Here is a 15,095-nt window from a genome sequence, read left to right as displayed (position 1 = left end):
CTTCAACGTTTATGTCAAAACATTGTCAGAACATGTCAATTCCTCCCTGAAGGTTCACCAGAGGGGTAGCGTGGGTGGAGTTTCAGCAGGTTAAAGTCTGTTCTGACACATCGTAATCTCAGACAGAAAAAAGTAATAATGACACTAACAGCTGAAATGCCTGAAGTGTCTATGGCCTGCAATGACACAAGGATTGGGCTTAATGGTCCGTGTCAAACTGAATCGGACCCATTCAGGTTTAGTGAGACGAGGAGCAACACAAAGCCAGAGACGTGGGCCGGACAGGCCCTTCAGCAGGGCAGTTTGGAACATTCTAACAAAAGATTCTATTCCGCCACAATGTAAGGTTCTAAAATCCCAAGTATTCTTTAGAACGTTAATTTACTAACATTCCCATATCAGCTGAATTAATAGTCAACAAAAGACGAAGACAAAAAGACATCCGTTCCTCTTTCCCTGTCCTCGCACAAGCATGGACATGTTGGGCCTACAGGTTTAGTCGTGCAGAGACTGATTGTTTGGATAGATTCTGCATGCTGCAGTCTATGCAACTATTTCTAACTAATGGAAATTCAGCAGCACTCAGAAAACCTATATTTTTTATTTGTTCTTAAAATACAATCACATCTGTACAATTTACAGACAATGGGGAATGTTACAGAATATGGAGGATGTTGCATATGTTAAGAGTTGATCTGTTTGACATACATTAAGACACAAGAATGTAAAAAAGGCAGTGCAATATTCTCAGCAATAAATCTTATATACATATAAAATGTTCTATCCCACTATTGTACACTACAAATACAAACACCTTCATGATCCAAAACCTGTAAAACATCAATTACATTTGTCTGTCTGTCTGTCTCTCACCACACCACACCCACATTTCTCACATTTTCTTTCACACACACACACACACACACACACACACACACACACACACACACACACACACACACACACACACACACACACACACACCATGATACAGCAAGAGTTGACAATTGTTTCGTAGACACACCTCTTTGCTGGCACAGGCACACACACACACACACACACACACGTAAGCACACAAACACACACACAGACACACACACAGACAGACACACACACACACAAAGCTGCAGCAACCACATCACCTGGTCCATTCCAGCACTAGAAAGATATCAGTAGCAAGTGAGCTCACTTTTCTCATCAGGCCTTGCACAAAACAGCATTTAAAGGGCCAATTTTTAGTGGGTAGAACTGAAGGAGATCAAGTGATGGTGGTACACCTAGCATGGACTGCATTCTTTAGTGTTTACTTGGTACTGTAGATGGATACATCTACAGTAGCCGGCTGTAGCTTGAGAAGGCTAGTCACGTCATGACTGTCTTGTCTCAAAGTCTGCTTTCTCCTGCTACAGCTCAGCATTCTGCCGCAGAGGTTATCTGTTCTAATCATCATCATCGTCATCATCGTCATCGTCATCATCGTCATCATCATCATCATCTTCGTCATCATCATCTTCGTCATCATCATCATCACTGTCTTCATCATCGTCGTCATCGTCGCTGTCCACCTCCAGAACCTTCTGCGCTACCATCAGGTGGATGGCCTCCTCTGGTTTGCTAACATACAAGGTTTATGAGCACATAAGCTTACACACACACACACACACACACACACTAGCACACAGAGTACTGTGCATGTCCAGACATACACACGTCACACATAATTCACAAGTATGCAAAACATTCAGTCCCACAAACACACACACACAGAACCACCAATACCTACACACACCTTCTGTTGTCCCTGAAAGCTTACCACAGCCTGGGAAAGAAACATGGCTGGCCTTTGATTACCCACAAGCCCTTGTGTTAGGAGAGCGCCAGAGGTCTGCTTCCTCTCGTGGAGATGGAGGCCAGGGAGCGCATCGCTGCTCCTCCACAAGACCGCCGTCCATTTCCACGTCCCGCAGGCATTGAGATGAAGTCCCAGGAGCCTTTGACTGGCCCGAGTCGAGTCGCAGGACCGACAGCGTGGGATCGGATTTGTTCGCAGTGAGCGACGTCAGTCCAGTCAAAGTCTCTCAGAGCCAGATGTTAGAAGAGGCAAAACGACAAACCAACCTTCCAGCTCAGCCCAGCCCAAACATACCACATCCTTTTTACCTCCCAATCAAACACAAACATATCCCACCGATCAGCTTCCCGGGAGAGAGAGAGACAGAGAGACCAAGAGAGACTGGCTGCAGTCTTGTCCTACAGTCGTTGACATTATTGATGAAATAAATAATAAAGGTATCGCTTTCATAAACGGATCTGTAGGACAGGAATGCAACCCGCTTATTTTCAACTGACACCAGTGGCAACCTAAGATGGAAAAGCCCTTGTAAACGATTGCTGAATGGATTTTGTTCATTTTTGGGGGGAAAAAAGACCTAGTCATTATTCTTTGGGCGGGCAGACCTATTGGTCACCTCTGGAAAGCTACAGGGATTTGTACATTTCAGATTGAAGGACTGTAAATAAGTGTGACTAAGGGCACACGGCCTAGATTGTACTGGTGCCAGTTGAGGATAATTTGAACAGAATAACACTGTGGTTTTGGACCAGTTCTATCTTTTCCATTTCCCTTTTCTGTTTTGCCAATTTGAGAGACAAAGAAATGTTTCAATGCAGGGAATTTGAGTTGTGAATAGTTTTCTAGAGTTATACAAAATATTATAGCCAGCAATAGCACAGAATTAAAAAAAAAAATCTGTTAAATCTACATAATCATGATGTTCAACATATAAAATCTATGAATATCTAAATATATATATATAAAAAAAACTAGATTTGTGTATTAATAATCACATATGTGAATATGTACAGCATTTTGCCACACTGGAATGTTTCAGTCAAGTATGGAGCTCATATCTATCATTAAGCGAGCTCCTCACTCCCTGTTGTATGGCCGAACACCAAGTGAAACTCAGGGGAAAGAGAGGAGACTCCGACACCACCGAGGAGCCTGATGACCACAACCCCCCTCAAGACCTTCCTCAGCGTCCAAGAGCCAGCGGGGGACCCAGGAGACCCAGGAGACCCGGGGCGGGCCAGGGGCCGTCTCTCACCAGACAGTGGGGTCCTTCCACTTGCGCTCCTTCAACTCCACCTCCTGGTCCTCGTGGTCCTCATGGTCCTCATGGTCACCCTTGAGGCGACATCGCTTGCGCACCACCACCACCACCGCCAGAAGGACGACGATCACGACGATGCCGCCTCCTACCGACGCCGCCAAGATTCCGATTTCGGAGACGGAGGCTGGAGACACAGGGGGAGAGGAAGACATTGCACACCACAAACGCCTCCACCCAGACACAACGCCATCCACTACTCCGATGATCAGCTTGTTTACTTCGTCTTTCATGCTGGGCTTTGATTAGGTTTCAGGTTAGTGATCTTATAGTGATTTAATTCCACCCAGCACAATCTCCATAATGTGCAAGACTACTAATTTACACCATTCATGTTGGAGAGGGCAGTGAAAGACTATGATGGTAAGATTTTAGGATACTACAAATTCTATTCCAAACACACAATGTTCTACTTTTTCTATCAGTCTACGTTCTATTATGTAGAGACAGATGTTCATACATGGATTAAGATATGGAGATTTGCAGCCAAGTTTTATTTTAGTCAACGACTAGGCTTGATCCATGTATGAGAAACTGGCCTGTAGCGTTTTCTACGATCTACGTTAGTATAAATATCAAAATACGCACCATCTTTCAAAACCATCTCTGCAAATACCATCAAACACAACAACTCTTGATCATGTGCACATAGGTAATGAAACACACCATACAGTATCTAGTCTGATATCAACAATAGAGACAAACACATGAACTGTGGCTTTGTGTTCTGTAGCCAGTAGATGCCCCAAGAGAATATCACAGGACGGTTCTGCACTCTGCATTCAGCCATTCAAATTTAAACATACATGACCAATTAGATCCATGTGTCAATCAAGTGATGGACATTCCCGTTATCCAATCATTTTGCATTTCGCATCATAGACTGAAGGGTGGATGCAGGACATCACAGTGGCTAAAATGTGTGAATAAGAAAATAAGAGCGAGACCTTTTTCTCACCTTTTTTCACCACCTTCAGAACAAGCTCCCCTGCGAAGCCCTGGAAGTCTGGGGGATTGCGCACCTCACAGCTATAGGTGCCGTTGAAGCTGAACTGGACGTCGAGCAGCGAGATGGACACGTCCCCGTTCATGGCGTCACCTGACCACACCGCGTGGCCTTTGAAGCGGCCTTCCATCGGAGGGTACGGCTCCTCGCGGTAGTGAAACACCTGAGAGCAAACGTTTAGAAGACGAACTTAGAGCAAAGGCAAGAGCTGTGCCACCACGCTTAACCCCCTCAAGAGAGATGAATTAGTAACTCTGGACCCCGGTGAAATGTACACTACACACGCACTACAAATCTCAAATAGCTGTGAATTAGCTGAATAGTGTATAAACCACAGGACTGTGTTTTACCCAAATTAAAAAAGATAAAACTCTGTGTTAACCACAGTGCTCAGTAGCCTAATTATTCAGAATCAGATCAGTGTATTATTCAGGAAGAAGAATGAAGAAATGAAAGACATTGCTGTGTATAAATAAATAAATTGTGCAAAATCTGTGTCTAGCCTAAACCTTGATTAATAGGCGGGAAATTACAATGTCAAAAGTCATTTTAGCAGTGAGCATCATTGTAGGCTACATTGCCCTTGTCTTTGGAGTTCATTCCTCAACTCCAAATTAAGATAATGTCAGATTATATCCACGAATGTATTCCCATTATCCTTCCCGCTCTCTGGTCCTGTTCCCAGATTATATCCGTGAATGTATTCCCACTATCCTTCCCGCTCTCTGGTCCTGTTCCCAGATTCCTCACCGTTTCTTCCGTCCCAGCTTTCCCAGCTTTCAGTGGCCGGAAATTCCAAGTCACAGACACCGAGTCCTCGGTGATGGGCTCCGTCGACTTAAACGTGCAATGGAGTTTTACGCTGGTGCCATTAACCGCCTCCACCTGTTTGGCCTTGGTGTATATCTCTATGGCCTGTACATGGACCAGACCTGTGGGTCACAAGGTTACGGGTTAATCAGCAAGACAGACAAATCTCTCTGTTTACAGTCAAGACAAAGATAACCAGAACATTCAGTCATTCAATGCATTACACACGCACAGAGAGACACACTGACACCTATTCAGTATTCAGTTGACAGGGGGACACAGAAGTTAACTTACAAGTAAAATCATCTTCATACTTCTCGGTAATGCTGCAACTAACAAATATTTTCATAGTTTTCTCAATTAATCAATTAGTTGTTAGAAGCAGAAAATGTTGAAGTTAATCAGCAAATTTTAAGGCGCTTTCCTGGAACAAAAATACGGAAATCGATGAATTTATTACCAAAATGGTTGGCAATAAATGTAATAGTTGCTAACTAATCGATTAATCGTTTCATGGTTGAAGCTCTACCTCTGAGCCAGACCCGAGTTCTCTCCATAATTCCTAAAGGCCCCAGGGAATCACTGACACCATGACAAATGGATCTGATGCGATGTGGTCATTTAACACCAGAACCACAACAGCTTGGATTTCAACCATGAGAATTCTCTAGCCAGCCAATCATTTCAAGTGGAGCCTCAGCAGCCAATGGGGCAGCACACAGAACACTTCAAAACAGTGTTTAGCATTTGGCTTATTTTGCCTGGCAGCAAGTCTGAGCTACAGCCGCAGAGCTCACACTGCTTAGGATCATCGTGCCCCTGCAGACTGAAGCACCAACCGTGGCTATTAAAGGAAGCAACGCTTTCCACTGTCAAAGACAAGCAGTAGCCACAACTTCCTACTGGGTCCTGTGCACCAGAAAGAAGCTGTGGGTTGGAGCCACAGCCACAGCCACAGCCACAGCAGCAGGTCATGTGTGCTGAGCAGGTGATGCAGCAAGGTAAGCAAGTACAGAGAAGGCAAAACCTGCCCAAACTCCCGTTTCCCCCGGGTTTCTGTCATTTTTTTAGTTCATCTCCTGCCGCCCTCCCGTTTTGTTGTTTTTCCCGGAAAACTCTCGTAATTTGCATGGCCATCATACTTCGTTCAAAAATCACTGATCCATTCATTTTCTGTTAGTCTGACACCTACCAGGTTGCCATATTGTGTATGAAATACACCCGACACATACACAGTCACTTACTTTCAATTTCAACCCTTTTTATGGGCGAACACCTGGCAACTGTCAGCTGTGTGAGTTCACCAGGCCTCTCTGCCTCAGAGTCTGTCTTTGAAATCAAGAGGGGACGTGAAGGGAAAAGGCAATGTTTCTCATAGATCTCTGTTTCGCTTTTTTGAAGTCACTGAGATTTTAAAGATGTAGCTTTTTTCCCGTACCGACAGTTCTCTGTGACCTCAAGAAACAGATCTATATGAAAAATGGCGGGCCAAAAAACACCTGCCACTGTGACACTACCTTCTGTCCTGTATTTTAGGTTCCAAGCAAAAATCATTACAAAAATAAATAAATAAAGGAATCTGAATAATGTGAAATGTGACTGTGCTGTGACTTGCATTGCAGCCATTTTATACTGCAGCAGACTAAACAAGCATTGAATCACACAAAGAACATTAACAGCTGACCTTGGGTCAAAATAAGGAGTTGGACATGTCAGGAAAACAACCAGGGGGAAACTGTAAATAACTGATATGTTTCTTCTCCTAACCTTGGCATTTTAGAGACTTCTACCTAAATGTTTGGGTGCATTGTCACCGGGGGGAAATGTGCGTGCAAGAGACACCTGGGGTTAAATAACCACTGTATGGAGACTCCTGTCTTGACTTAACTTCCTGGAAACACATTTCACTTTGAAATAAACCAAAAGAGTCAAAGCAGTTGAGCACTGGGAATCTCAATGCCACAATAAACAGCTTATCTTTGTATCTAGCATGCAGGAACTCATCAGGAAATAAAAACATCAGCATACCTTCACTTCTGGTTTTACACACACATTCCATCCATTAGCCTACAACCAGCATCATTCTATGGACATCTCAAAATGTCATGACACTACAACAACCACTAATTGCTTTATTTTTATGATTTTCATATTGAAAAGAGAGAGAAATTATTGCATGACAGAGGAAGGTATGCTTGATCATACATAGACCACAGCACCTTGCCGTTTAAAATCCCCCCCAGTACAGTACAGTCCAAAATACACAAAAAACATTGAAATTAACAGCCTACATATATCAGTTTTATGTCTAATCCAAACACAGATTCTTATCATTTCTGACTTTAAGAATATAAATAATAATTTAATAATTTAGTGATTTACACTGACAACAGGCTTATTAACTTGACTTGGCGACTTCATGTAGACATTTGGGGAAAATGGTTTACTATAGTAATTCAAACAGTCCTATAGCATTCAGAGACTATGAGACTAGAGCATTCAAACTACCGATTCCAAGACACTGACTAAAGAAGTTATGTAGATTACACCACCACTCCCCTTAACTACCCTACACTACATACCTCTGCTATGCAACTGTTCACACACACACACACAAACACACACACACACACACACACACACACACACACACACACACACACACACACACACACACACACACACACACACAGTCATAACAATAATGGCATGGCAAGGATGAAATCTCCTGTTGGACCACTCCTTATAATATGCTGATACTTTGCCCTTCATTACTCATCCACTTGCGATTCCAATGAGTGGCAGCAGAGATTGAGAGTGGGCTAGGCTACAGTATATCAGAGATTGCATTGAGTGGGCTAGGCCACAGTATATCAGAGATTGAGAGTGGGCTAGGCTACAGTAGCCTATATCAGAGATTGCATTGCTTATCTGGCGTGAAAACAGGTGGGAAGTGTTTCCTGAACAATGGCTTGGCCTACCAAATGTTAATGGGCTGTTACATGCTAGGCACCCTCTCTAAACAACTTGTAAAGGTATTTGCCATTTAGGCTAGGCCTACTGTAATCTCTTCGGAGAGCATTTTGTCGATTGGTTGAGTTCCATGTCAGCCTCAGCATAGGATGATAAAATCAGGTCTTCCCCAGCTGCGACAGGTGTCAAACAATCTGATTCCAAATGAATGGTAGCCTAGTCTTACTTAAAGGCTACATTGTAGCCTGTCTGGAGCTATGAATTTAACGTTGTAAACCTAGTAGACTTAATAAAAAGAAATTCGCGAGAAATCTGCGAGTGAGCCACTTTTGACGTTATTTGTAAATGGCGGACACACTGCACATAGGCCTACACACACACACGACAAATAGGCTACGACTCGTCTTCACGAAATAGCCTAGATTTCGACTGTGTACACTACAGTTTAAACTAGACTAAAAATGTCTACTTCCGTAGGCAACCATGAAGAATAGACTGGAATAGCCTTTCCCAGATTGTTAGGGAATTGTCTATCTAGTAGGCTGAGCCAGCCGATCTTTTTCTCTGCAACAGAACACCTAGGCTACTCACTCACCTGGCGAGGCGAAACCAGCCAGCACAGCAAACAAGCATATCCATTTTCGAATCATGGGATGAATTGGGCCTCGGCAGACAAGACTTTTAAAATTATAAACTTTATATTGTAAACATTTACAGATTAATCGATACAGCTTAAAAAAGAGTCTGGCGCTGTTACGACCATTCTAACTTTCACAAGGTAGCCTGAAAACTTTTTTTTCTTGAAGAGGCGGAGCCATCGACAGGTCTTGTGAAACCTGTTTCCATGAAGAAGTTTCGCCTACCTGCGCTCGTTTGAAGCCTCGATGCAGTATTAAACACAATCTTTAAATGCTTCAAATGGGCTACATAGCCTTGGACGAACGAATTATTCTATGTTTAAGCAGTGATTTATTAATTATGACAAACAGTTTGTGTTGCGTGTGATGAGAAAGCCTGTTACATAGAGGCAATAGCCTACGTTGCATTATCTTCTGCTGCTCTCTGCTGGGGATGGCCACCCTTGACTAGAAATGTATCTTCAAGTAGCTACAAGAGTGGGCTTGCTCAGGAGCAGATCGCCATAACAACAACAACAATTGACAACAACAATCTCATGCTGTATTTTATTTGACATGAAATTAAATCATGTTAATTTGTAACTCAGATCATAAACATTATGAAGTTAAAAATCAGGTAAAGTACAATTTTATTTACTTGCATCATTGCAGAACTAGCTCCTTCATTCAGTCACCCCAAGCACCCCCCCCCCCCCCCCCCAAATAAAAGAAAAGTGCTGCAATAAGTTCACCAATTTAATTTAATTAAAAAAAAAAAACATAATTTTGAAGAGGCTCTGCGTAGAATTCTGTTGGTTTTGTGGTGTCATGAATGCAATGTCACTCTTCCATTGACTGCATCATTAGTTGTTGAACTCAAAGACAGAAGTCTATAATGGCCCCAACACAAAAGATCCTAAACCTGCAGTTCCACTAACTGCCATAGGGAACTGGCTCCAAAAGCGAGTCAATTTCAGCAAACCGAAATGTTAAAATTCCACTTCAGTGAAGTATGTATAAATATGCTTACAGCTTATATAAAACAAATTTGGACTATATGGTTTCCATGACAAGCATGGGCTGGGGGATATTACTGTATAACTATTTAGTTTAAATTATATTTACAGACTTTATGCATAATAATATTAATGGGCTTTAAGTTCAACGTGAGATTCAATGTAAACAGAGATGGTGGAAAAAAAACATGTTTGTTTACATTGACACTTTACGGGCGTGTTGAGTGCGTAAATGTCCTGTTCTTGCTTAAATTTGATTCTGAAATCACTGTTATTATGACCAACTGTCAGACAACTAGCATGTTAGCTTTTGTTAGTTCCTTTCACTTCACTTAAAGACTGCAACTCATTAAGTCTCCAATTCTGAGCTGTATGCCTGCTCTTCAGAAAAGTTTTTTCCACTTACTTATGGAGTCTATGCATAGCATTCCACATACAGTAGCACCACTGAGGGACAACAAGGTTTTATAAGTTTGCATGCTAAGGCTGCGTTTACAACGACACACTTTTTTCATCTCCAAAATGTGAGTATTGTAGCCAAGTAGTGTGTATTCATGCGCTGGGGAAGTGGGAAGGTTCCCACTTCCAAACTCCCCACTTCTTGAAGTGAGAACGTTCACTATGTTGAGTGACGTCAAAATATTTTCCTGGGAGCTCTCCCAAAGCCCCCACTTCAAACTGGGAACTTCAGTTCAGGTGTGACGTGCACCCCCTGAACTCTAGAATTCTCCCACTTCCCAGTTGCTTATGAACGCATCATAAAAACAAGGGGGGTAGAAATTGATTGTGTACATATCGTTGATATGTTACATTATATTTAGCTAAATCGCTAGCTCCTTGACTTAGCAAAGACAGACAGCTAAGCAATGACCCATTGTTGAAAAAAAATAAAACCTTGAACATTTTTAACTTTGGGAGTGTTTCTAGAAGCCTCGCTTTTTTTCTGCTTGCACAGCACTGAATTTCAGTGCCAGGAGGTGACATAAAGTGCATTAGTGTGAAGTGAACCCCCCTAACTTTAGTGCAGATCTGGCCAGACGTTTGAGTGTTACAAAAAAAAAAAATACAAAAAGCCCTCAAATCAAGGAAAATCACTAATCTCGCTTAATTATAGAATCACATGGGTGAATTGAATTGGATCACTTTGAACAGCGTAGTATGACAGGACCCTTGTGAGGTCACAGTCACGCAGCAGTTCTCACTAAATTGCGTTTCCTGTGTCATAATAACAGTCTTTTCCCATCTCCATGGGTTTCAATGAGTCTCATTTTCAGGAACGTCTCCCTCTTTTGCGTCCTCGGGCATCTGAAGAGCCACGGGATTGGCTAACAGCCGGCCGCTCCACCACGGCCCTGCCCCTTGGAGTCCTGGGCGGCATGTCGGTGTCTGGCAAAGCGCTGGCATCGGTGTTGCGCTCCATGGTGCTGGGGTTGGGGTTGGTGTGGGCGCTGTGCTCCATGGTACTGGGGTTGGGGTTGGTGTGGGCGCTGTGCTCCATGGTACTGGTGTTGGGGTTGGGGTTGGCGAGGGCATTGCGCTCCATGGAGCTGGAGTTGGGGTTGGGGTTGGGGTTGGCGTGGAGCTCCATGGCGCTGGGGTTGGGGTTGGGGTTGGGGTTGGTGAGGGCATTGCGCTCCATGGCGCTGGAGTTGGGGTGGGCGTGGAGGTCCATGGCGCTGGAGTTCGGGTTGGGGTTGGGGTTGGGGTTGGGGTTGGGGTTGGGGTTGGGGTTGAGGTTGGGGTTGGGGTTGGGGTTGGGGTTGGGGTTGGGGTTGAGGTTGGGGTTGGGGTTGGGGTTGAGGTTGGGGTTGGGGTTGATGTGGGCATTGCGCTCCATGGCGCTGGCGATCCTCTCCAGGCTGCGGCTGACGGAGAGCAGGAGGGGGTAGGTGCGGCGCTCCATCCTGCGGAGGCGTGTGTCCAGGCCGCGGCGCAGAGCTCCCAGCTCCCCCTGCAGCACGGCCGCGCTCCCACGATGCACCTCCAGCAGCTCCGCCTCCCAGCGCCTCCGCCGCGCACACACACACTCACACACACACTCACACACACACACCCCACCCACGCTACTGCTGCCTCCCTCGGGGGCGCTGGCGGAAGCTCCAGGGATGCCCCCCTCCGCTCCGGCCACAGGCCTCTCCGAGGGTGGAGGTGCAGGTGGGTGAGGGGCGTTCGCTGGGTCCGCGGGCGCTTGCGCCCGTCTGGATGCAGGTGAGGGGGCAGGTGCAGTTGCTGGTGCCCGTCTAGACGCGTGTGATGGGGCAGGTGCAGTTGCTGGTGCCCGTCTGGATGCAGGTGAGGGGGCAGGTGCAGTTGCTGGTGCCCGTCTAGACGCGTGTGATGGGGCAGGTGCAGTTGCTGGTGCCCGTCTGGATGCAGGTGAGGGGGCAGGTGGAGTTGTGAGTGTTGATGGAGGTGTGAGTGTTAGCGTGGGTGCTAGTCTTGGGACTGGTGTGCTCAGTGCAGTTACTAAAGTTGGTGTTGATGTTAGTGTGGGTGTCGCTGGTTTGGGTTTGGCAGCGACTGGTGTGGCTAAAAAAAAAGCACATACACACACACAAAGAAGAGGGTTATTGTGGGTTGTTATTTTGGTGTCTGGTGTCCACACTGGACTTGTATGGGCCATGCAAACTCATCTTAGTTTCTGAAATTAACATAATTCATCAGGCTTTTTCATGCCTTGAAACGGCTTATAGGCAGTCCCTCTCTAACTGCACCCCCCCCCCACACACACACACACAAACAATGCATAATGTTAGCAATTGCTAACAATGTTATGCTAATGTGAGATAGCTAACTCAGCAGCCGTGGTGTACTGGTTAGCGCATCGGGCTTATAACCGGAAGGTTGCCGGTTCGATCCCCGACCAGTCCACCACGGCTGAAGTGCCCTTGAGCAAGGCACCTAACCCCTCACTGCTCCCCGAGCGCCGCTGGTTGGGCAGGCAGCTCACTGCTCTGGGTTGTGTGATTCAACTCACTGTGTGTTCACTGTGTGCTGTGTGTTCACTAATTCGGTTAAATTGGGTTAAATGCAGAGAACTGAATTTCCCTCACGGGATCAAAAAAGTATATATTCTATTCTATTCTATTCTATTCATGTTAGTTTGGTTTGCTATCTTGCTAGCTTGCCACGTGATGAGCTGTTCTGATTTGCTATTCTGCAAAGTCATCTAGCACGCTGCCTCTCTAATCCAGAAGTACTGACCCATGATGGCTGATCACCCATGATGGCTGAGCCACCCATGATGGCTGTCACTCGTGACGTCTAGTGACACATTAATAACCCCTAATGGACAAGACACTGCTTTTGCGCCAGAGTGGATCTTTAAAATGTCTGACAAACACACAACGTTGTGCTTTACTGTATGCACATTAAAAGTAGAACTTGGATGCATTATCAAAATCTCAGCACTGGACGGGTCATAACAAACCAACGAACAAACAAACGAACAAACAAACAAACAAACAAACAAACAAACAAACAAACCAACCCACCTGTGGCAGTGTTGCCGGGGCGCTGCAGCGGCTCCATGGTAACGGAGGGCAGGATGTGCATGCCCATGGGGCTGGCGTGGGAGAAGGCGGCGGTGACGACGGGGCCGTCGTGGCGTGCGGACGCTACGCGCGTGCCCAGCCGGCTCTTGCGGCGGCGCTTGAGGTCGCTGAAGCGCTTGCAGCAGGCGGCGGCGGTTCTGGTGGGTCCGCAGCACGCGCGGTTGATGGCGGCCGCCACCTCCTCCCAGGCCTGCCGCCGGTCCTCGGAGCGCAGCGGGTTCTGGCTCTCGCCGTAGAGCCGGTGGTGCCGCGCCTTGATCTCCCGCAGCAGGATGTCCATCTGCTCGCCGGTGAAGTGCTTGCGGCTCCGCGGCTTCGAGCCCCTCCGGAGCAGCTCCAGCGTGCGGAAGCGGACGTCCGGCGGCGGCTCCCGTGATTGGCTGGGAACGTCCGCGGGGCTCGAGGGGGCCTGTGTGGGATTCTCCGCGGCGCTCGAAGGAGCGTCCACCCTGCTTGAGGGGGTGGAGGGGGCGAACGATGCTTCAGCGTTCCCATCATCCAGCGCTTCAGCGTCAGGTCTCTGACCGGATGAGGCTGCAGGTGTAGCCGGCATTAGGACACAAACCAAACATGGCATTTTATTTAACAGATCATTTCTGTTTTCTTTTTTAAAGTATATTTTTGGGGCTTTTATATCAACAGGACAGTGGAAAGAGTGAGATTGGGGAGGGATCGGGACGACCATGAACAGGAAACAGTTTTAGTTATTTCTTCCTTCATATGTGAACATGTTTTTGACAGACCATAATAATAACCAGACCATACCTTCTATGTTATAACCAGACAATACCTTCTATATTACTGTATAAGCAGAGAACAAGGTGGGAAATACTCCAAATATTATCAAATAAATGATCACTCAATACACACACACAGACGTGTAAGACACCTGTTGTGCTGGCCGACTGGCCGTCACAACACACACACACACACACACACACAGACGTGTAACACACCTGTAGTGCTGGTGAACTGGGCATCACTAAATACACACACACACGCACACAGACGTGTAACACACCTGTTGTGCTGGCCGACTGGCTGTCACTCACACACACACAGACGTGTAACACACCTGTAGTGCTGGCTGACTGGGCATCACTCAACACACACACACACAGACGTGTAACACAGCTGTAGTGCTGGCGGACTGGGCATCACTTAATACACACACACACACACAGATGTGTAAAACACCTGTAGTGCTGGCCAACTGGGCATCACTCAACACACACACACACAGACTTGTGACACACCTGTAGTGCTGGCGGACTAGGCATCACTCAACACACACACACAGACGTGTAACACACCTGTAGTGCTGGAGGACTGGGCATCACTAAATACACACACACACACACACACACACACATACACACACGTGTAACACACCTGTAGTGCTGGCCAACTGGGCATCACTCAACACACACACACAGACGTGTAACACACCTGTTGTGCTGGCCAACTGGGCATCACTCAATACACACACACAAACACCTGTAATGCTGGCGGACTGGCCGCCACTCAACACACACACACAGACGTGTAACACACCTGTTGTGCTGGCCAACTGGGCATCACTCAATACACACACACAAACACCTGTAATGCTGGCGGACTGGCCGTCACTCAACACACACACACAGACGTGTAACACACCTGTTGTGCTGGCCAACTGGGCATCACTCAATACACACACACACAAACACCTGTAGTGCTGGCGGACTGGCCGTCCTCTCCCGCAGGTCCACTCTCGGGCCTCTGCGGTGGCTTTGCGCTGGCGCTGCCTCCGTCCACCAGCTTGGTCCTGGAGCGCCGCTTGAGGTCTCGGAAGCGCGTCTGGCAGGCGCTGGCGGTTCGGACGGGCCCGACCCCGGCGCCGGTGACGGCGGCCGCCACCTCCTCCCAGGCGCGGCGGATCATGGCGAAGGGCAGGCCCCTGGTGTAGA

The 15,095-nt window shown here is 46.5% G+C and overlaps 1 protein-coding gene across 1 annotated transcript; it reads right to left on the bottom strand.

Moving 5' to 3' along the window:
• Window positions 1-581: 581 nt before the first annotated feature.
• On the bottom strand, window positions 582-9,278 carry mpzl2b (myelin protein zero-like 2b). The gene is made up of 5 exons (XM_062535983.1): window positions 8,555-9,278; window positions 4,927-5,108; window positions 4,129-4,339; window positions 3,108-3,297; window positions 582-1,614 (listed from the first exon to the last, which is right to left on the bottom strand). Exons 1-5 carry the CDS (start codon window positions 8,607-8,609, stop codon window positions 1,440-1,442), a joined length of 813 nt encoding a protein of 270 aa, XP_062391967.1. The 5' UTR covers window positions 8,610-9,278; the 3' UTR covers window positions 582-1,439.
• Between the last annotated feature and the right edge of the window lie 5,817 nt (window positions 9,279-15,095).

Source organism: Sardina pilchardus, chromosome 5 (assembly GCF_963854185.1).
Source record: "Sardina pilchardus chromosome 5, fSarPil1.1, whole genome shotgun sequence".
NCBI classification, from domain to species: Eukaryota; Metazoa; Chordata; class Actinopteri; order Clupeiformes; family Clupeidae; genus Sardina; species Sardina pilchardus.
The sequence above is the reverse complement of the archived record's forward strand: the minus strand, read 5'-3'. Positions and strand labels throughout refer to the sequence as shown.